The 22934-nt window shown below is 41.3% G+C and overlaps 1 protein-coding gene across 7 annotated transcripts in view; it reads right to left on the bottom strand.

Annotated features, from left to right (window-relative positions):
- zmp:0000001200 (dedicator of cytokinesis protein 9) overlaps positions 1–22934 on the bottom strand; it is a 71357-nt gene that overhangs the window by 11240 nt on the left and 37183 nt on the right. For 4 of the 7 annotated variants that reach the window (XM_087829623.1, XM_087829621.1, XM_087829617.1 and 1 more), the window contains exons 4-34: positions 21095–21177; positions 20148–20217; positions 16893–16988; positions 16366–16500; positions 13436–13610; positions 12779–12831; positions 11910–11984; positions 11677–11817; positions 10641–10853; positions 10408–10530; positions 9971–10053; positions 8881–9003; positions 8540–8619; positions 8235–8422; positions 8028–8093; positions 7844–7936; positions 7621–7744; positions 7415–7533; positions 6900–6986; positions 6699–6788; positions 5393–5508; positions 4954–5023; positions 4721–4846; positions 4564–4635; positions 3777–3923; positions 3606–3689; positions 3360–3471; positions 2132–2310; positions 1913–2029; positions 1545–1656; positions 1324–1457 (exon numbers count right to left, since the gene is read on the bottom strand). In XM_087829623.1, the coding sequence (XP_087685749.1) occupies positions 1324–1457; positions 1545–1656; positions 1913–2029; positions 2132–2310; positions 3360–3471; positions 3606–3689; positions 3777–3923; positions 4564–4635; positions 4721–4846; positions 4954–5023; positions 5393–5508; positions 6699–6788; positions 6900–6986; positions 7415–7533; positions 7621–7744; positions 7844–7936; positions 8028–8093; positions 8235–8422; positions 8540–8619; positions 8881–9003; positions 9971–10053; positions 10408–10530; positions 10641–10853; positions 11677–11817; positions 11910–11984; positions 12779–12831; positions 13436–13610; positions 16366–16500; positions 16893–16988; positions 20148–20217; positions 21095–21177 (3486 nt within the window). Of the gene's footprint in view, positions 1–934; positions 1100–1323; positions 1458–1544; positions 1657–1912; positions 2030–2131; positions 2311–3043; positions 3092–3359; positions 3472–3605; positions 3690–3776; positions 3924–4563; positions 4636–4720; positions 4847–4953; positions 5024–5392; positions 5509–6698; positions 6789–6899; positions 6987–7414; positions 7534–7620; positions 7745–7843; positions 7937–8027; positions 8094–8234; positions 8423–8539; positions 8620–8880; positions 9004–9970; positions 10054–10407; positions 10531–10640; positions 10854–11676; positions 11818–11909; positions 11985–12778; positions 12832–13435; positions 13611–16365; positions 16501–16892; positions 16989–20147; positions 20218–21094; positions 21178–22934 lie in introns of all 7 variants that reach the window. The other 3 variants (XM_087829620.1, XM_087829619.1, XM_087829618.1) reach the window with 2 other exon arrangements.

Raw genomic sequence — 22934 nt, 5'->3', positions numbered from 1 at the left:
AATGCAATACTTTTCTTAAATCCTCTGAATAAAACTGAAACCTGCACTCTAATCATATCTTGATTGTTTCATTTCAAACTCACTTTTTGAGGTTTACAGAGGCAAAACTACAAAAACTGTATTATTGTCCAAATACTTAAGAGGTTTTCAGAAGGTCAGAGAACTACACTGCAGTGAAATGATTCATCCAGATGTTGCAGGGATTTGTTCCCCCAGCTGAGGCACACGGCAGGGAAAAAAACAAAACCAAAGCAGCGGAGCAGCAGCTTTACCGCAGCAAGAAGTTGGCTATATACCAAGCACGTTCCTTTGCCAGCAGTTAGTCTAGACCATGAAACTAGCTGGGGATGACTTCATGGAAAGCATGATGCTGTTGCTTTGGATTTTTAAAGGGTGTTTTGCAGACTGGAGAACTTTAAGGCTAAAATTAGGTTGGAAAGGCTGATGTGAACTTCAAAGTCTGGTACACTTTTGGGGCTTGAGCTATTCTTGAGTTGCTAATAGTTGTGTGTCTTCTTGCCCCCTCAGTAGGGAAATAAAGCAGCTGCTGCACACCAGAAACTAAAGCAGTTCCAACACTGAAACAAAACAACAAAAATCCAGTCCTTTGTGTTTAAATCTTCTCAGATTTAGTTTGAGGCTGTTTATCAGAGAGAGACAAGAAATCACACAGCACGAATGAGAGGAAATCAAAAGCATGCATGCTTATCACCATCTGGAACAAGAAAAGCGCTAAACGCTCATGAGGCCCTGAGGTAAAACACGTCTGCTTTACAGCAACAGAGAATAAACAGGACAAAGCCTGACAATCTCCTGGCAAAGTAAGGGCTTAGAGTTTAGGGCATCAACACACACACCTGCGCACACACACACTATCATTCCCAGATGGGACACTCCTAGGAGGGACTGTGTGGAGCAAGGAGGTGTTTTGTACTTGAAGTGAATTGCTGGACTGCAGGGCCCTCTCTGGCACACTGGGGACAGTGAGCAGGGAGAAGTCCATGGTGGCACGCTTGGAGTGCACGGAGAGCATGGACTCCTCAGTCTCCGTAAAGAATTGCAGGACATTGACAGAGTGTCTCCGTAGAAACTTCTCCGTCTGCCATGGCCAGCCATACAGTGAAGGTGAGGAGTTAATGGCACAAGTTAGCAAAGAGAGACTTTATGTGGCAGTTTTTCCCATAATAAGGGGACATCTGATGTGCCTGAAGTGCCATTTTGAATTGCATGTTAGACACATGTGTCAAAGAAAGGCTAAATTGGATTTCTAATACATATACATAAACATTTTCCGGGAATCTCAAAGCTCATTCTGTCAAATACCTTGTCAAGGGAACTGCCCTTGTCATTGTTCCTCTCAGGCAGGCTGTTCCCAGAATCAGTGCTGATGAGCGATCCACGAGAGTCGGCGTGGCGCACAGAGTTAATGTTGGGGGTGGATGCCGCATGAGGTGAAGCTGTAAAAAGGAATAAGAGTGAGATGTTACATAAAATAAACACAAAGTAACCTGAAAGGGGGAAAAAAGGAATGTCTTATCATTTACCGGTGCCAGAGATGGCTCCAAAAACATCTTTGTGGAAGCCGGTGTCCAGAAAGGTGCTCGACCTCGGAGGTGTCATCAAAGTGTTGGTATGGAGAGAATCATCTCTTCCATTCTGTAGGACAAATAAAGAGTTTAATGAATCAAACCCACATAAAACACTGTGTGTGTGTGTGTGTTTTTTTAAATGAAAGTTAACTACACGGAAAATCTCTGATCAAAAGCACAAACAATTATATTATATTTATATGTTACATTTATTTTGTAGTATTATTGAGATATTTTTTACATGCATTAAAATTTGGATCAAATGGACACAGCATATGGATAAATACATAATACTCAGAAAACACACTAGGTGGCTCCCTTACACTGGTGCAGTGGTTGACGGTGAACGGCGACACTTCCTTCACATTTAGCCTGTTGACGTTTTCTTGGAGCAGACCAAACAAGGGCAAGTACAGGGTGACTAACCTGGCCTGCTGGCTCTGAAAAACAAAATGAATAATTTAAAGAAATGTCTCAATATCACGCACGTCTCACACACACACTCATAAAGACAGGGACAGGGGTGTGAAAACACTGCTTACTTTTGAGGTGTAGCGATCGTCAAACGCATGCTTCATCATGAGGCTCTTCAGCACTTGGATGGCAATCTGACGAATCTCCCTGAACTCCTGCAGAGCTGCGCTGGCTTCCCTGAGCAGCAGTCCAACCAGGAAGTGATTCTTACAGAAGTCATCCGTCAGCGAGTAATCCAGCTGGAGGTCTGTAAGGATAAATGGGCCGATAAGGAGACTAGGACTGACCGACAGGAGAAGTAGATGAAGAGTGTGAAAGGAGAAACCCAAAAAACTCACTTACCAATTTGACACAGAGACAGTAATCAGAAAAAAATGATCAACATTTAGAGAGTATAGCTACTGCAGCCAGCTTTAAAACTCATTATAGGCTGACGATTCTTATAAACATCATCAAACAGTCTAAAATGAGGAGAAAACAAAGGGAAAAGCTCAAACATTTATGTTTGACAGATTCACACTGTGGTTGAGCTGCACTTCCACATCAGCTGCACTTCCACTAAAGCTAGCGGCTGAACAACAGCAATGGTTTCCAGCAGCATTTTAGACGAGTAAAGAAAACCCAAACACATGACTTTATTCAGAAACCTTTTGCTTTTATCTTTTTAAAACCTGCATTTGAAGCACACAAGAATTAAAAAGATATCTGGTTTCTCAGGAATGATGGAAAATAGTTTACTCAGTATAGCCATAAACCCCCGAACCAGTTCAAGATAGAAACCCCCCCCAAAAAACAAACAAACTACAAGCACACCAAATCCCCCAAACCTGATGATGATGACAAGTAATAAACGGTCTAATCTGACAAGATCATAACCTGAAATCCCAGATGAACCAGCTTACAGGAAAGCTTAAAGAACTGACAGGTTCAGATTTTAGAGGAAATTTGAAACTAATAAACGATCGACACCTTCCACCTACCTACTGGAGTGTCACATGACTCCAAAGTATTACATGGAGGTAATGAGGCTAATTGAGGAAAACACAAAACAAACACAGTGTACATTTTTTAAAAGCAAAAGAAATCGACTGCATGAGCATTTTATTTATTTAAAAAAAAACGCTGTATTTTATTGTATGTATGCAGTATGTTCTGTGGGTACAAGTGCTTTATTCTGTAAAAAAGTTCATGAACTACTTTTGCGCTGCTGCCCTTCCAAAGCAAAGCATTTTATATGCAAGCAGCATACGAACACAATATGCAAACACTTTAGCAGTCATTACACAACTTTCTCACCTTGAAATCTCAAAATCCGTCCCTTTCCAAACGGCATGGGCAGGTTTAAAGGGACGAAGTGCTCGTGGTTGCACACGACTCGCAGGAACTCAAACTTGAACTCAAACAGAGTCTGTATTGAGAATAAACCTCGATTAAGAATTATGGCTGTTAATAAGGCTTTGCTTTATGACTTCAAGTTGAATAAATAAGTTGTTATGCAATTTATTTCTATAAAGGCTGTTGCACGTTGTTTTGTCAGCCCACCTTTGGGTCTCCAGGCACAAAACAGTTGATATAGTTGTTGATCTGCTTGAACACAAAGCCTCTGTCCATCAGGTTGAAACAACGCTACAAAATAAAGAGAGCACAGTATATTAGTTACCATTTACCTAAAAGAAAAGCACCATCTGTGATAAAGTATCTCTGGTTTCTGACCTTGATGAAGACTGCCAAGCTGTGGTTGGCATTCCGGGCAGCATCTAGGTTGTCCTTGTATTTCTGCGTGATGTGTGGCATGATCATGTTGACCAAGGTCTCCACAGTGTGATGGAACGATGCAGAGAAGCGCTGGTTCCTGGACAGCTGGAGGGCACAGCAGGTAAGTTGTTACAAATGTTGTTATTCAGCATGAAACATCCCAAAGAACTCCCATGGAAAGATCAAAGGTTCAAAATGTGGGAATTGTGGTTTATTTGAGTCAATCTTACATCCTTCAACAGTAAATAAATACTCAGACTTTAACTTCAAATATGAATTCATCCTTGTTTTATCCTTGAAACAGATATAATTTGCTCTTTGAGCTAATGTAAAAATAGCTATGTAGCAGATAAATGGTTAAAATAGTAAGCTTACATTTACAGATGCATAAAATAGTTAAATGTAACAGAAACGGTAAGCTTATTTTTTCAGCTCAAGCTTAAAATGATTTCTTTAATCCATGGATTGTGACAGTCCTACACATGAGAAGCAGCATTTTAAGGACACATCATAGTGGTGGATGTTAAACACGGGGATGTGGTTGCCTATGGAGTTCGAACAAATGCCGCTAATTAAACTGCACAGCAGTGTGGGACAGACTGTGGATACATAAAACTTCCACTGTGGTGCTCCGGCTGTCCACAACACCCGGCATGCTGCAAACTACTGTAAAGAACCTAAAGTGTAATAAAGCGGGCATTAGCGGACACTTTGGAGTCAAGCACACATGCTGCGGCGAACTTACCTTTACTTTACAGCTCTCAATCAAGTACTGAGCCATGGATTTGACTAAGGCTTCGAAGAAATACCAGGAGTACTGCACAACGGACAATTATCAGTTAGAGAACAGACGGCTATAATTAAATACTGTGTAATCCTTTAAATAAGAACAAATGTGCTACCTTGAGCAGCTTGTTACTTGTGAGGAAGTCAGTGGAAGGCTTCAGGATTGCAGTCATGGCTTTAGCCAACTCCTCGTGCACCGTTCGGGTGGTGGAGGACGTGTATGGCTCAGTCTTGAAGACATACTGCATCAGAGACACGCAAAGACAGACATGTCAATTCATATGTGACTATATATGATTATGTAAAGGTCAAATAAAACAGAAATATGGATCTGACATGTGAAATTTACCTTCACGTAAGATCTAAGGTAGTGCTCCAAACCTTCCTCGTGGCACTGCGCCACAACGTGAATCATGACTCTAACAGGACGAAAGGCAAAAGCTCAAGTGAGATAACAGTTTCTACGCTAAGATTCTGCTCTCACAACACTGGAAAACTAACTTCCATTCATGAATTCATTCATTTCTCTCTGATCTCAGCAAGACAAAAGGGAAAAAAAAAAAAGGAATTTAGCAGTTATATTACAGGCAAAAAGGGTGCAGGCAGAAGCAACAGCTTATATGTGACTACCCCTCACACATAACACGATATCTAGCCGATGGCAAACTGAGCTGCTTTCTTTCAATATTTTTAGCATATATAATGATATATGACTGATATTTCAATAACAGTAAATTGCATGGAATTTAATTTGCTCTATAGAGATGAAGCACTTCATGGAGACTTGCCTGGTGACGTTGACTGCCACGTCTTCCTGGGTGGCACTGGTTAGCACCCTGAACAGCTGATTGAGGATGGTGGGCAGGAACTTAATCATCACGTGACTCTCCATGGCATGCAGACTCTGAGATTAAAGCATCACCACAGATATGTTTACAAAGGATTTGTTCACAAACCTTTTTGTGTAAAATGAGGGAAATAAATGTTTTAAAAAAAAAAACACGTTTAAAATGTGCATGAAAGGCTAATTGAGAAGACCTTCAGGGAAAGCTAATCTACTCACAACAGGAGTACACGTGTGGATAACACTGTGCTAATCATCCACGCTGTATGCTTCAGCGCCTGGAACATGGCTGAGTGCAGATACTGGTGCATCGGTGCCTGCGCACAGGAAACTAACACGAGCCTGCCAAGTAATTTGGCGGGTTGCCAGTCGGCACAGCTGACCTGCCGTTTGACCCTCTGGCTATTGTTTGTGTTCACTGCTCTGTTTATATTGTAGCCCAAGAGATGCACTGGACCAAACGTGGCTCTCTGTGTCAACGTTCACCAGGGGAAAAGTAAAGCGAGTTTCCCGTGGACTGACAGTTAGCGACGGAAAAGGCGATAACTGAGCTGCCAGTATCACAGAAAAATATGGAAAAGAAATCATGCAAACTAGGAGAAGACCTCTGACAGATTTACTGGTATCAGCCCAGCCTCTGCAGTTAAACTCTGTATCAACGGGGAAATTGAACAAGCTGTGCACAAACTGTCCAGAAGGGTGCGCTATTGGCAAGCCACAACACACGCACACACAAAAAAACAGAGATCACTAATCTGCATGTGATTCAGCACCAGCCCAGTGTGACTGTTGCGTTACAACCAAACAAAAATAAGCATTTCCTTCCAACAACAACAAGAGTGTATGCCGAATAATAACAACCACTTTGCTTGTATAACACTTTTCAAAACACAGAGTTACAAACTGCTTCACAGTTTGAATAAAAGCCATACGTTAGAGAAGTATACATGTGCCAACACACACATAAATAAATTTAAACCACGGCCCAAAATAATGGGGGGAAGATGAAAGGAAAGCTAATCTATAAACAATGAGTTCTTAGCAGTTGTTTAAAACAAACCACAGGTTGGGTGCTACAGCCTCCAAAGTGAAATCGCCTCTGGTTTTAAAGCAGGTCAGCTGCAGTGATAAGGTCTCAGTAGCTCTAATATATAAGCAGGGGCTTGTCTACTTAGCGCTTTAAATGTTAATAATAGGGTTCATGAATTCTAGTTAATTGGAACCCTTAAATTTTGCAGTGACTGATTTACCTTCAGGTATTTGACCAGCTCTCCTCCTGACGCCTGGGCGCCTGATGCAATGGTTTGACAGTAATGGAAAAAATTGTGCAAATGCTGATCCTGAAAGACAAAGCGAAACAAAACCTTTGTTGCTATGAAGAGCACAAACCGAGAACACAAAAGAAATAACGCTCTGGTAGGGTGCAGACGAAACAGGGGCGAAAAACTAACCTGAGTGTAGACAGTGGACACAAGGTGGGTGGAAACTTTGAATAACGGTTTTCCTCCATCCACCCATTTCACTTCAGGACCCAAATGCTGTAAAATGAGAAAAAGCAACAGCGCGTTTCTGTCACTACCTCCATAGACATGGTTGCCACCAATGGGTGAGCTATTGTCTCTCAAAGCTAGCTCCCAAGACCACAACCTGTTTTGAACTGAGTCAAACTTCTGTTAGAGACTTTGGGGAAGAAGTGACTTAATATATTTTAAAAAGATCTCTCAGCTCTCTCTCCAGCTCTCTCCAGACAATAGTATCATAAAGTGAATGAGAACATATGTAGAGGGACACTTGAGAACTCCTATCCAGTGTCTAAAAGGCGTTTGTTAAGTGGGTTAGCAGCACTAAGCAACTGTCTGACATGCAATCTGGACAGAGCATATCCTACTCAGCAGTTTCATATTTGTGCTATGTATAACCTCAATCGGTTTTCATCAGCACTTTCATGGCTAGTAGTGCACTGCACCTTGCTGGCACCCTCCTGACAGCTGAGGTATCCGGCAGGTAGGTTGGCGGCAACCGGGATCTGACTCTCATTCATGATCACCCGACCGTCCTTCAGCAACGGGAGCCAGGCGTAACCAACTGAGAGCAGAGACAGAGTAGGACGTCATCAAATAAGAGCTTTGCATATCTGTGCCGAGAGTGTTATTTTTATTCACGGTGCCTTACCTTGCATCTCAACCTGCTCTCTCTTTTTGGTGCTGGCCTTGCTGTTGCTATCGCAGCTGACGTGATAGAAGGTGAAGAGAAGATGATGCTTCTCGTGGAGCTGGGTTGGCAACTCAATCTTAAACTGAAGCAGAGGAGCACAAATAAACACTCTGTCGTGCATTAATGTTTAGAACTTACAAGGATTTTTTTTTCTTTTAAGGGTTAGGTAGAGTGTGCTTACTTCATCGTAGAATTCAGGATTTTGCTGGTGATGTAACACTGAGGCAAAGGCATTTTTGGTAAACAAGGGTCCTCCAGGCCGGCCGTAGATGCACTGAGAAACAACAACAATAGCCCATTAACTCTCCGACTGATAGGATTATCCTCGGGGGATTTTTCCGCATATTTTCCTGCATGCATTTTACCTTAAGTGCTACAGCCTCTTCCTCATCCGAGTCCCTGAACTCGATGCAGACAGCTATGTTTCTAGCCTTAGGGCAAAAACAAACGGCAAATCTGAAATAAACTGGCTGGAAATTTGCGAGAAACCTTCACAGAGGCAAAACATTTAATATACCTGTGCTCCTACATCAATAAACCAGCAAAACAACACCGCAGAATAAATGAAATACCTTCGCAAATGACTTTTGGCTGTCGTATTTCAAGTGCTTCGGGTAGACATAGAGGTGATTGTTGTAGATGGTGAAAGGCTGAGAACATTTGGCAATGCACGGCACAAACTCCTCCACTTCAACGAAGATGTTGCTCTTCTCGCTGACATCAAACTGCTTCACAGGGATGTAGGATGAGGTAACACAATCTATAAGAGAGAAACAAGACAGAACAAATAAACAGCCTGCAGACAATGTAACCTGTCTAGTCTGAGCAGAGGCAGTTCTCATCTCTTGGCTTCATAGGGTGAATTTAGAGGGCTTACTTGACAAGTCTGGGGCTACGTTGTCAATGGTAACATCGAGGTTTCCTAGGATTACAGGCAGCTTGGCCATCTTCTCCGGCCTGAGGAAAGGAAAATAAACTCAAGTTAAGCCTTTGCTATCGTTTACCACAGGCCGAATAAGAAACAGACGGCTGACGTCGAGAAATTAGATGAGCCGTATGTGAACACGTTAACACTTCGGAGCAACGATCTGATTTTTATATACTAATAGTCCAGCATTTTGCCAAAACACAACCTATAGGCTCATATTTTCCTTACAGAGCACCTGCAAACTATTCAGACAGTTTATATTAGAGTGCAGTTGGAGAAACATTACTAACTTCCTGAAATCAGCCAGCAGCTTGAGCATATCGTCGTTGGACAGTTTGTTGCTGTCTTGTCTGTATAGAGCGGAGAAGCGAGCAGTTTTGTCAAGAGTCCCTGAAGCATCTTTGAACAAAGGTCTGCAAGAAAGAAGAAAAGTCAGAGGCATCTAAATTCCTTTTTATTGATTATTATATTTGAACAAAGGAGACTGAGAGCTTGCTGGACTACACTAGGCTTCACAATATTTGTTCATTTCTTTATTTATTCAGGTTTTGGAGTAAATGTTGAGTGTATAATATGTCACCAGACCACTAACAAATCATCATCACTAGAGCCCAGGGAAACAGTTTCACAATGAGTATTAAAAACCCACCCCAAAATTTAAGCATACATTGATATAAAAAAGAGAAAACCTTCAGGAATAGTTCCCTTTAAACATCAAATTACATGTTTTTTTCCGCCCTGTAGTGACTTTTGTCTATCTAGATCATGTTAGTGCATGTTGTCCAGTTTTAAAGATAATGTTTGTAGAGGTTTCCCTTGCCCACATGACTCACCTACCGCACGGCTATGCAGAAGAAAGCATCTATCCACCTGTGACAATGCTTGTAACAGGATGCTAACATTAATGACACGTATGCTTGGGTACGCTGAAGGCCACCAGATGGCGATAAGCTCTGGATGCAAAAAGACCTGGGCTCCTATATAAGACTATGGGAAAACACCTTTCAGTCTTGACCTCAGTCAATGCTTTCTTGCTAATTTTATGGGCTCAAACATTAAGTCTTTTTGGAAAAAAAAAAAAGAGCACACTTATTGGATAACAGGCCACTACTTAGCAGCACTACATTGCCAGAGGAAACACGCATATATTTGAGTTTTGGTTGAACTTGATTTGTTGAAGTAGAGCAATTAATTCTTAATGCTTAATTCTTTCTCTGCGACGGTTTAATCGTAGCAATGTTTGGTGACATTTGGGATTTAAAATCACTATAAAATCACTTCCTTAAGCACTTGTGGAGTTGGTTTATGTCCGTTTGAATTGTGGTTTTGATGTAAAACTCACAGAGATAGCATGCAGATGTATTTAAGGAGGAAAAGTACCTTGCTCCCCAGGCAAAAGGCATCCTGTACTGGCCTAACCGGTTGCATGCCAGCTTGGCGTTTTTCAGGACCTTCTGTGCCACCTGGTGCAAAACAGGAACACACTTGAGCTTCGACACAAACATGCACAAGCTGGACCTCGTCTCTTACAGTAACTGTAACAATATTCAGCAAGCTGCCAATCTCAACCAGAGTACACACACATTTGAGAAAACAAACACACGCACACAGTCCTTCGACCAACATGCTGGACTGAATCACATTACTACCCACTATTCTGCCCTCGGGGTGTGCACCTACTTTGTAGAGCCAAAGTCAATGCTTTTGTTGAGTTTCTGCGCAACTGGTCAGCGATTGCAAACTGGGAAGATTATCTTTGCATAATGTGGAATAATTTGGTGGAATCTGCTGATTCTAGAGGAACACGGGGTCAGTACCTTGGTGGAGTCTGAACTCTTCATGTATGGCTCGGCACAGTGGTTGATACCCCCCTGAAGGACCTTCTCTATGCGGGCCACCAGGAAGATATCTGGGTGTGGGCATGTTACCGAAAACACTCCCTATGAATCGAAATGTTAGAACAGATTTGAATATGTATTGGTAGATTTCCCCAGTGCAGTCATTAAGATGAAGAAAAACAAGAATCTGTGTTTTTCAAGTGTTTATTAACCTGTCTGGGATACTGCATGGCTACTTCTGGCATCCCGTGGATCAACCGCTGGCTGTCGGGTCGGCCATCGCCTCCCCCGTTCATATACTGACTGCTGTTATTGGGCATCATGCCCCTGACAGAGGGGTGGTTTAGGTCAACGTGGAAATCAGAGGAGATTTTTCTGCCATTCTGGATGTCAAACAGCGACAGGGTGATGTAGAATGGCTCCACCTGGAGAAAGAGCACAGTGTCAATTTATTAGAACGAGTCTGATAGTCCTGCCAATCAGACTTAACTATTATGCACATGTGTTGGGTATGCTGTGATGTCTTTGGGCTGCTATGATGGCTCCTTTCATCTTGTACTACACTAAGTATCAAAGTATGACTTGGATAAAGCATACTTTAAAGGATAAAGTATGACGTTGATAAAAAAAAGCAGTGTATTTGTCCTTTATTGTGCCTACAGGCCACATAAAATGCTCCCAAGGGCCACAGCTAACTATAACAAATTTTACTGAACTTAATGTGATGTGCACTGGTGTAGTGTAGATAAAAATAAAGAGTATTAAATAATAAAAGCATAAATATAACTAATTACATTGTAGTATTTCAGTGGATCTAGTGTCACGTGACTTTACAGTACATATAAATATATTTGACTACTGGCATCAGAGAAAAAGCTGGACTGATAGACACGTGTCTCACGAACAGCTAACAGCTATTGCTGTAAAATTTCAGTGGAGGGAGCTGCGTGAACGCACTTCGAAGCATTTGCTCTGCGTGCGTGTGGACCAAGTTGAAGTTTTAATAGACAGTTTCTGCTGGGAGGGACAGCAGGACATCAGACTTCATTACACAAATTGTTTGCCATTTCTGAGCCTGGAGGCTGGTTGCTATGCCAACGGGAGTCGTTCACCAGCTCAAATAATAAGACAAGTCCATCCGGCCCGCTGTAACAAACCCATCTCATCCATCCTTAGTCAGGCAGATAATGATATTTCTGTTATTTAAGGCCTGATGCGGAAAGAAAAAGAAAAAGAGATCCAGCTTACATTTGTTGTTGGCCCTTCCTCGTTCTCGGCCACGCAGCTTTGCAAATTAAACGAGAGGTCGTTGCAGTTCACCAGCACACGCTTGCCAAACTTCTCCTCAAACTGCTTCACGTCTGGCTCTATTCCTGAGAAATCGAGTTTCTAAAGATAGTTCAAAAGACGGTATAGCATTAAACTGGGTCGGGTGTTATCACCAAATGGGACAAAGTGAACATTAGTGCGCCTTAATTTACCTGTGTGTCCGGATCCAGCGTGAACAGCTTCAGCCTGGTTTCATTCTTCATCCTAGACTCTATATCTCTTGTGCTCTGCGGAGAAGGAAAGCATTTCCTAAACTGAACCGCAAACTGTCTGAAACAGTGGAAACGCTGGCCGGGAGATTCACGGCGAGTTGTTTTTTTTTTTATTAGTAGAACATTTGTCATTCGCACCGATCTGGAAGTCAGGCTCCATATTTTACAGGCCGATTGTGCTGTGCAGACGGGGGTGAGAGTCAGGTGGTACCAGCACACATTTCACTGGAGCACACTCTATCCTGTCAAACTGTTTTCCACCCAACTGTTACCACCAGTTTCCATGCACATATGGCTTTACTATTACGTACCACTCATCACAATAACAGCAAGAAGAGCTTTTAAAAAAACAAAACAAAAAAACCACCATAAATATCGGAAAAATATTTGCAGCCTGCAAGTCGTCAGACAGTTTCCCCCTTAAATACCAGAGACGATTCTATCCTCAAAAATTATCAAAGCTCCTAATGCTTTTCTCCCTGTTGGGTATCTTGGATTGGATATTGCTGACTGTATGCATTCTGTATACATTCTGGGCAAAATGCACTCTTAAAGGAAAAATCATATTAGATATAATCTTGAGAAGGCCAATGGGAGGGAGGGGTCTGTGTTTAATGTCAGGTCGGATGAAAAACAAATGAATCACTGGGAAATTGGCTGTGTCACCCTCAACATTTAAATCTAAATTTAAGACACATGTTTGTGGCAAGGATGGTTCCTTCTGTGCCTTCTTGCTACTTCAGTGAGGACAGGAGATTAAACTCCATAAGAAGAATGCATGCACATCCAACAGAGAAAGTAGGACCTACCTGAAAGCTGTCCATACTGCCAGAGGAGCTGTCTGACTTTCCAAGATCATCATCTGTCAGAAAATACAAGAAACAATGGGTGTGGGGAAAATATGTAAACCTTAAGAAAAACCACCTAGGGTTGTAAAACCTCTTTAATCACTCACTGACACGTGAAAGTTCGGTAAACAGTAATTCAGCTGTGCAGGAATCACCCGGGACTGAGATAGGGATACTGCAGGTCTCAGTGGCATATTTAAAAGAAAGCTTCCAGATCTTTTCAAGCGCAATAGCGCTTTTATTCTTTCCCCTCTCTCATGCACAGGATGATTAATACAAGCAGAGGAATTAGAAAGATTAGCGGAGTGTTTTATGCAGAGGCATTCAGCCTCTCTGCTTCACGGCTAAGCCTCCTGTGAGACAGGAGGTGAGTATTAAAAGCCTGGGTGGTCTGGTATCACATCTCTACATACTACATGCACACGGCCAGGGGAAAAAAAGGTGAGATTAAGTGAGAAGGTCGCCTTTATTAATAACTGACTAAGCATGAAAATTCTCTTCAATAATCTGCACAATTTCACAAAACCTTTTCCCAGAATAAGGAAGCTATCTCGACAGGAATACCAACAAGTAAAGACTCCCTTTCATGTGGAAGAATCCGGACAAACGCACACATACCATCATGAATGTCTCCATTTCTCTTCTCCTGCATGGCGATTTCAAAGCTACTGTGCAAGATCTTATTGAGCGTGTTGATCCATTCCTCCATCTCTGCCTCGCTGTCTGCAGCCAGCAGGTAGGTGCTCTTATCCTGCATCTTAAGCTCGAAAGCGAACCTTCGAACCTTGTTGTTCTGCAGAGACGGCATTGGGGGGGGGGGGGGGGGGGGGGGGTAAAAAGGAAGGAAAGAGTTGTAGACGGTGCAGATAAAAACTTATTGAACATTGCAAAACAAGCGTTCAATCATTAGTTATTATTAATCTCTGGCTCTCTTCCACAGTGTGTTTTGTGTCTCGTCTTCCTCGCCTCACCCCATCTGTCGTAGCAGATGGCTCCCCCTCTTTGAGCCTGACTCTGCTGGAGGTATCTTCCTGTTAAATGGGAGTTTTTCCCTCCCACTGTCACCGAATGCTTGCTCATGAGGGGTCATTTGATTGTTGGGGTTTTCTCTGTATTATGATAGAGTCTCTACCATGTAACATAAACCACCTTGAGACTACTGTTGGGATTTTGAGCTATATAAATAAAAATGTATTAAACTGAATTTAAATTATAACAATAGAAAAATAAAAGACCTGTTATTACTGAATAGATTGGATTAGTGGAATCTCATACAGACAGACTGAGTTTAATTTTTCACTTTTAAACATCAAACATCCAGTAGAGAACATAGTGAACATGGCAGAAGGGATGTTTCACCCCATCTGAAGAGAGCACGGCCCCGTGAGGCAGTAGTTGCTCTTATTCCACCATCACCCTCACTTCATTGTAATCTATGGTTAAAACCTTCAAAAACAAAGATCTGGTATATATTTGAATATTGAGTCCAAGTTTGGTAAACATGTAAGCATCTAAACTCAGATTGAATTTAAATGCTGCAGTGAGCAAATGGGAGGAACGGGAGTTAGGCAGGGACGAAGCATTTACATCTGGATAACAAAGCCCTTCTGCCAGCGATGACCTCAAAACAGCTACGAAGGCTGATGCCACTGCCTCATTTGGGCTTTCGTGTTATTCTATTAAAGCCCATTCAGAACCAATGAGGGCTGACTGAGCTGCAGTTTGTCTATGACTCAGCGACTCTGAGGTCTGATGCTTATTAGGGTACTTTAATAAACGACTCCAGAAGAATTTGTTGTAGAGAAATAGAGGAGACATTTTATTATTGTCAACAGTCACTGGATTGTGTTATGGTGGTTATCTCTGCAGCTTGCCTGCAATGTAGTGGGAGTGACTGGGAGGGAGAGACAATATCTGCAGACTAGCTGAGTAAACACAGAGAGGGGTGTTTGGGACAAGAATAAAACCAGAGTCCTGATAAAGAGACTTAACCAGTGTCATCACCTGAGGTCGGAGACTCAACTCAGGGAAACTGACTTGACGGTCCTTAAAATTATTCCTACAGCACTGTATCTGTATCCTTACTTTAAAGAGTAAGAAAGAAGAGAGGAGAAAGGAAAACCTTTGGAAAACTGAGTCATAGAACACTTAACATTTTTTAGCTGTTTGTTATTACAAAGAGAGTGCTGGTCAGTTGATATATGACAAATGCAGTGTGTGTTTGACTGTATTTTGGCGTCTTTACAAAGTGGAGGACCAGCTTGAGGCTCAGCTTGAAGCCTCTCTAGCATCTCTAAGCTGCAGCGTTAAAAAAAAACTGCAGTTATACTCATGGAGCAACTTCATCTGGGCCAGCTTAAATCATTAAACAAGGAAAAGCAGTTTAGTTTTAATATTCATTCAAGTGAACCTATTGTAGTCATTATTTCTGGTCATACTTGGCCTTGAAGCCCCTCGGTTCATCCAATGTGTGGAAAAAAAATCACCCTTTTAGCTCCTCTCTCTTTAAGTCTCCACTCACCTAAGCCAGTTTTCTTCTGATTGGCTAACACTCGCGAACAGAAGACCACAAAATAACCGCAGTACTTAAATCACTCCCGTAAGACACATAAGGAAAAAGAATCAAATTAAATGTTCTTTATCACTGATTTATAATCTGGTCCCATTATATCTCAACTCTTGAGACCAGTTTGGAGTAGTCCACATCAACAACACTGAGTGTGTTGGATTTGTCGCTGAGGTTTTTAGTTACACAATGATTTTTAAAAAATAGCCTCAAACGGTTTTTCTTTTTAATTACTGAGATTCTCTGTTAAAAATGAGCTCAGAAAGCTGGCAGTGATAGCTGCTGGACTGAGCCAGGAGCTGCAATTATACGAGCAGGGGTCTTTGGTTGAAAACTGGGCGACGTGGAGGTTCAGCAAACCCGAGGAATGGCACAGCCGCTATAACCCACACACATCTTGAAGCATTCAAATATCCTGCAGACTCCCTTCAGCTTACACTTGAGGTAACCCAGCCAGCTGGGTGCCTCAGAGGTAAAAAACAGGTTCTTTCCATCTGTTGACGCTGTAGATAGATGATAATGCATCCAGTGAGTGTTGGCCTACATTCAGCTGTTAGCACGTGGCATTGATTGTGAGGCTCGGGGAAAGTGCTTAGAACCGAGACCTCAGCATTCACCTTGTTTCAACAGCTGACAGTCAGCAGAAAAACACGACCTTGGGGTAGAGCGAGCTCAGGTTTCATAGAAGTGGAGAAGAGAAGCTCTCACGGGCTCACTTTTCAGCAGCAGCGCATCACTGTTAGAATAATTTCAGTTCAAATTTCGCCTGTTACAGATAGTGATTCATCCCGAATGCTGAGAAATAAATTTATACAGAAAACAACTGGAAAGAGGAAATCGTTATAATACCGGTTCATTCTGGGGAAACTGCGTTTTCCCCCAGGGGCCACAGTACCACATGTGCAGACAGGGATATCCCGTTTGGCAAAGCATGCAGGTCATCTTGGGTCAATGAGGTTTAGCAATCACTGCCTTAATGTACCTGAATCACACCCATACAGGAGTCCAAGAAAATAGTTCCTTTGGGCTCTTTGGAGATCTTCTCATCCTTGTAGAAGTTTAAGTTATAAGAACCATCTCCAAGTTGAGTCAAGTGGAAATATCTCCTCTTGAATGACTGAAAAAGAAGAAAGACAGGAAATAAGAATTATTTGTATGTCTTACAGCCTGCAAAAAGATAACTAAAACAGGTTAAACTGAACAGCAAGTGGTCATATGAAGGGGAAAAAAAACATGGAATAGTAAAATGAGGAGAACTTTCCTAAATGTGAAATAAACAACAAAGATGGCGTCATGTAACTTTGATCACGTTTAACTGAAAAAAAGCTTTGCTCATTTGGTTCAAAACATTTTGGGTGCCATGATATAAAACAAAGAAAAGAAACAGACCCCAACATTTGAAAAACTGGAACTAGTAAATGTTAAGAATTGCACAAAATCGATTACTTGGGTTGAAGAAAAAAAAAAAAATCATACAGTCTATTAATGTGGTCTTTATTGCCACCTTACCCTCATGGTGACACTGATAGCACTGTTCATGTTTCCTTTATACAGCCAGCCCTGTTTAGTGATTCCACCTTTCTGGGAGCCTAAGGAGGCTGTGTCCTGCAGGAGACAAGGACACAAGATCAGACAATTACATAACACCAGAAGGATAATGCATACATCTTAAGCAGCCATATAGATTTAAAATCTAGTCGTTTTCATAGCATATGCACAAATATGCCAATTCAGGAATTAATTCATTTCACTTTTCTTTTTTGTGTGTGGTTGAAACAAGCTGCAGTAAATAAACATGGAGACAAAGTGCTCCAAACATACGCACACGCGCACACACACACACACATATCATGTATACATTTCAAAACAATGTCTGATTTTATCTAAAGAAAAGTTCGTGTGACTTTATTTGGACATTTTTGCGGTGAAGCGGCATACAATAATATGTCACCAATTGCCCCACCCTGCCAAAGCTCTGTCTTGCTGTGCAGAAAGTCTTTGATCTTGTGGTCTGAGATGACACAGATCCCGGCACTATGTAGGACTTTCTCAGTCCAAACAACCAAGGCAGAAGAACATAAAACAAACTATGACTGTTAAACTAAATAAATATATCTCAGCTTTCATAGCAGATCTGTGACACATGGGCCCACTCATCTCAAACGTTCACGGAGGTTTGTATGAGATCACACAATCACCGCTCTCGTGATCTGTAAAAATAAACTAATTAGGGGCATAATGATGAAAGAGGAGATACGGCGGTCAAACTCTATAGTTTGGTCCAGGTTTATATCAGCCTTGCATATCATGATACACTTTCCAAATTTGAAAGACTACAATGAGAAGAGCAAATGGGCTTTCAAGATGTTATCATTCGAGTCCGGCTTCTTCTCTCAGCCCAATAAGGCAAAAGGGATTTGCTTTATTGGGCGTTAGCAGGAATTATAATATTTTCAGTGTGGAAGTTTGTGAAGTGAGCTGAAAAGCACCTGGAAAGGTTCAGAGTCCCATTTCCACTAGTCAGTGTCTAGACAACATTTGCAGGTCTGCAAATAAGCAGTAAAGTCTCTGAGTTTAGGATCTCAGAACTCTCTTTGCCCGAGAAAACTTTGTCAAGGACATGATAAAAAAAAAAATCCCAACCCAAAAAGGCCACACTAAAAATCTACAGTCAGACAAAGTGCAGATAAACCACATTACACAGCTGATATTGAATGTGGTCTCAATGTACGGTTAGAACAGGCACAAAGATTTCTTTCGGGAAATTTACAGGAAGGCTTTATATCCTTTTCTCTCATGAGGAAATTCCCCATTTAAAAATATTCTGTAGTGCGGGTCGTGAAGGATGAGCCTTTCTATTGTGTTGAAGTCTTTCCCATCCTCCTTTCCCAGATTTTACTCTCTGGGGACTTGCACTTCTTTCAATCAAAGCTCCTTTTATTTAAAAGGGAGTTCTAGAAATCTTTCTAAAGATCATGTATTGTATTTCAGCTCCTATACTCTCTTGCCTATAGGAGGCACAGTTTGACATATTGTGCAATGAGGGCAGGTCAGGGTCTTCATCATACATCCTATAGAGCGGTTTGACCTTAACAATTGTATCTCTAACAGCTCCGCATTATCTTTAAGGCTTTGAAGACTCCCAACAAATCTGAGTGTCTGTCAGGTGACTTATGAGCCTCCTTGTTGTGAATTCCTCCCAGTCATTCCAAAGACAACAAGCACTTGTTTAATCTGTACAAGACTGCACACCCACTCTGTCATACATGAATTAGCAGAGGATAAAAAGGTCCAAATGTTGCACTGGAGCCCTTAAATTTCAATGTGAAACAAAATACATGGTGCACGTGCAACGCTGTAATTACTGTTAACTCACCTATTAGACACAAAAATGCCTTTTATCGCCGTACAATAAAAACATGAAAGGCGTAAGTGGGGATAAGTGAAATTTAACAGTGCACAACATTTTTGATGGTGAGGTTCATGTCATCAAGAGGAATCAAGAAACTCAGACTTTCACTAGTGGCATTACAAACATTAATGGAGCTCTGTTCTGCACATTGACACACTGGATGTAATTTGGTATCAAACACACATTTTATTTTTTCCTTTTTTTTTTTAAAGGTACCTTGCTAGTACTGGGTTCGATCCTCTGTTACCTTCAGAGTTGCCTTAATTCTTCATGGGATAGATTCAATAATGTTCCCTGAGAACTAGTCCATGTTTACATGATAGCATCACAGAGTTACTGGATGCACATCCATGATGCTCTGTTGGATTGTGATCGTTTGACTGCGGAGGCCGTTTGAATACAGTCAACTCGTTGTCATCTTCAAGAAACTAGTTTGAGAAGATTTGAGCTTTGTGTCATGCTGGAAGCGGCCATCAGAACATGGATACTACGTGTTATATGTGGCAAAATGGATCCACGCTTTCATGTTTCAAATTCTGATCCCACCTTCCAAACGTTGCAGCAGAAACTGAGACTCATCTTATCGGCAACAACAAGATTAAGCCAGTGTGAACAGTTTCCTGTGTGTAGATGACAGGAGTGGTGACTCGTGTGGTCTTCTGCAGCTGTACTCCTTCAGTGTGTTGCGCTTTTAGAAATGCTCCTCTGCATACCTTGGTTTAGATGAACGGCTACTTGAGTTTCTTTTTCCTTCTTATCAGTTCAAATCAGTCTGGCCACTCTCCTGTGACCCACAGAATTTCTGCACACTGAATATTTTCTTTTTTCTGACCATTCTCTTTAAACCCGAGAGACTGTTGTTAAAAAAAAAATCAAATCCCAGCATATCAGCATTTTCTGAAATATTCAGACCCGCCCGTCTGGTACCAACAACTATGCCACCTTCAAAGTCACTTAAGTCACCTTTCTGCTCTTATTCCAAAGCTTGGATTAAACTTCAACAAGTCATTTGGAGCATCTTTACATTCCTAAATGGTCATGTGATGTCATACGATTGGCTGAATAGATATCTGCATTAATGAGCAATTGAACAGGTGTATCTAATAAAGTGGCTAAAACTCCTCATAACAATGTTTGTGCATTATTTATACATTTTTAAGTTTTAAGTGCTGTTTTGGTCTTTTGATGGTTAAATAAGCACAATCAGGGAGAGGTCAAATATACACATTTGATTTTTTTCACTTTGAAAGTGTCCCTAAGTTACAGTACGTGAAACTTTAGGCACCCTAGAAACTAAAAATAAGCAATGGGTGTTTCTTCACACCGTCCATATCTTCTGACAAAGAACTCACCTCATCTTTGTCGACATCTTCATCCACTTCAAATACATGGACAGCCAATTTATCAGGCCTGGACACTTTACTGGAAAAACCCAAATACAGTGTAAGTATAATAGCTCAAGGGGAGATATGTCAAGTGAATCTATTCATCACAACAACAAAAGACTGCAGGTTTTTCATACGCACACAGAGCACTATAGACAGCTTACGATGGCTCTTTCATGGCTTTGCTAATCTATCCAGCATGTGTGACTGAAGCGGTTTGGTGAGATCATTCTAATTTTTTTCTTCCCTATTTTTTATAATAAGTCATTTTACATTTTGAGGCTTTCTCAAGAGGAGCACAAACGACTTTTCGGCTCCTCGTGGAAACACAACGCACACACAGCTTGCTGGAAAATGAGCAGGTGCCAAAAGGTGAGAATCACCATCTAAAAATACTGTTAATTTTTTAAACTGGCGACCGACGTCACGATGCATTGTTTCAACTTCCCCAGATTCAGTAAAGTGACAGAACATTTGGCAGCAGTTGTACCAACAAGGTCACTGTCAGCTCATTTTCTAACACGCTGGTTATAAAATAAGGATTCTTTACGGGAGAAGCTGGAGGTGATGACACAATCTCTAAACAATGAGGGTGGTTTCCACACTGGTTGCGTTCAGAAATTGCTTAATGCACTAGGAAAAGGAAACAGTCTTTTAAATGTGTGCAACAGTTATTTGTATGCTGTGTTTCCTTCTAATTGAGTCATGCAACTTGTCCGACACAGAAAACTGAATAGGCGACAGCTTGCGTGTGTGATCGGGCTAAAAAAAAACCAAAACTGTGTGACTGCAGGATTTAGCTTTAAAACGGCTGTATAGCATAGCAGTTCTTATTAACCCCTCATAACAATGTGACGGCACCTCTATAACTACACTGTAGTGCTGAGTCGAGGATTTTTTAACTATAGACTTACTTTGGAAGCTGTCGGAAGTCCCCTGAATAGTCCTCATACTTGTAGTTGACCACATGCCAGTCTGACTTGTAGGTCTTAATGCACTGAGGAGACAACAGAAATTAATTACAGACCACTGTAGCACTGCAATGACACAGTGAGGTAGCAATTGAGGGCTATGTGAAGGCTGGAACTGCGTATCATTCAGTCACCTCTAAATGTGTTTCCATTTTCTCATCTCAACATGCTACATGAAGCTAATATACCACTAGGATCATCACTTTGATAAAGCTGAAGAAACTGTCGAACCATCTGATGAGAATTTGAGGCTTAGGATGCGAGTCCGTGTAATCAGAATTGCTGGTGAGATGGTTAACAGATTTAGAAAGCCCTGCTCTTACTTAGTTCAGTGCTGCACGGTTTTAGTAGCTTAGTGACAAATAGATGCTTCACAAAGATGTTTGACAGTGACTTCTTTTCAAATCCTTAAGTCTTTTATAAGTTCCCGTAAACAACTCACTAGCATACACATTAGGACAATATTTAATATTTTCAACCATTAAAGCTTCTCCTTGAGATAAAAAAGGAGGAGTGTATGCACGGTGACTCTGCCACAATCCAACGTCCACCAACACAAATTGGGAGTGTTTCGCTGTCCTCCTTTCCTTGGAAAGAAAACATCTGTTCATTGTTAGAGTCAGTCATAAGTGCAGCTCCCTGGTATCTGTTCTACAGAAACTCACGCCATTTACAAGAACTGCTCCTGCAGGGAGATGAAATGCAACCTGATCAGGAGGCGAATCGGAAACAGAGAGGCTCTCACTGGGCTAATCTCCACAGCTGTCCTGGTGATGTCACACAGCGCTTAACCAGGTGTCAGTATCTTGACTTCAGACAAGGCGCTCTAAATGCTGACCTTTGACCCGGAGGGAGAACTGTCGGTTTTCAGCTGATGTGTGGCTTAAAAAGCTCTGCTAGAGCTGGATGATTATGATTCATTGTTTTAATCAGCACCAACCGTGAGTTACTGATAAGTATATTTTTAATTAATCCTGCACTACATCAATAAAATGTCACATCTGGTAAACTTCCTGTGATTTTATTTGCTTTTTGCCCTTTTGGACTTTCAAGATGCCACAGCTGACCAAAACCAGGCTGGACCACTCAACAGCAAGACATGATCAAGGTTCAGCACTGACGGTAATAACTAATGATAGGAAATAAGCAGAAGCTTGATAAATTATCAAATTAGTCGAACTTAATTTCAGTGTATTGTACCATAAATAGATTTTACTGAGAAAAAAGGGCACAAATAGTCCCGATGCTTCCAATGAAGATCTATAACGAGGCTCCTTGATGACTTCCTGATGCGCTATGACTTGCAACATTCATAACTGATAATATTAGGTAATATATTTGGTAATGAGCCAAATTAGCATTACTGTAGCATAGCTCTGTGGTTTATGACTGATATAATTGACCAAGTTCTTACTAGCCTGAAGCGCTGACGCCGTTTTCAAACGTCTATCATGAAAAAGATACATATACAATCATATTAAGTGTACTTACTTACTTTGTGCATAATAGAAACATTTGTTTTGCAAATGAACTTTGGTGTGCTTTACATGCCTTTTGGACCATTACTGTCAACAGGCATGAAAGGAATCTCTCTCAATATAATATACTAGCATATATCCATGGTACAGTACTGTTTTTAGTCTGTTTGTTAATGGTTGCAAAGCTTCATAATCTGTTATCATAACATGTGAGACATAATTCAAGTTTTGTGGATATAAACGGGTCATTTTAGTCTTTTTTCAGGTGGTTGCTAGGTAACATAATGATGTCATAATGTCTGATA

Source organism: Neolamprologus brichardi, chromosome 16 (assembly GCF_056152115.1).
Source record: "Neolamprologus brichardi isolate AB-2024 chromosome 16, ASM5615211v1, whole genome shotgun sequence".
Classification (NCBI taxonomy): Eukaryota; Metazoa; Chordata; class Actinopteri; order Cichliformes; family Cichlidae; genus Neolamprologus; species Neolamprologus brichardi.
Note: the sequence above shows the minus strand (reverse complement) of the source record. Positions and strands in the feature narration are given on the sequence as shown.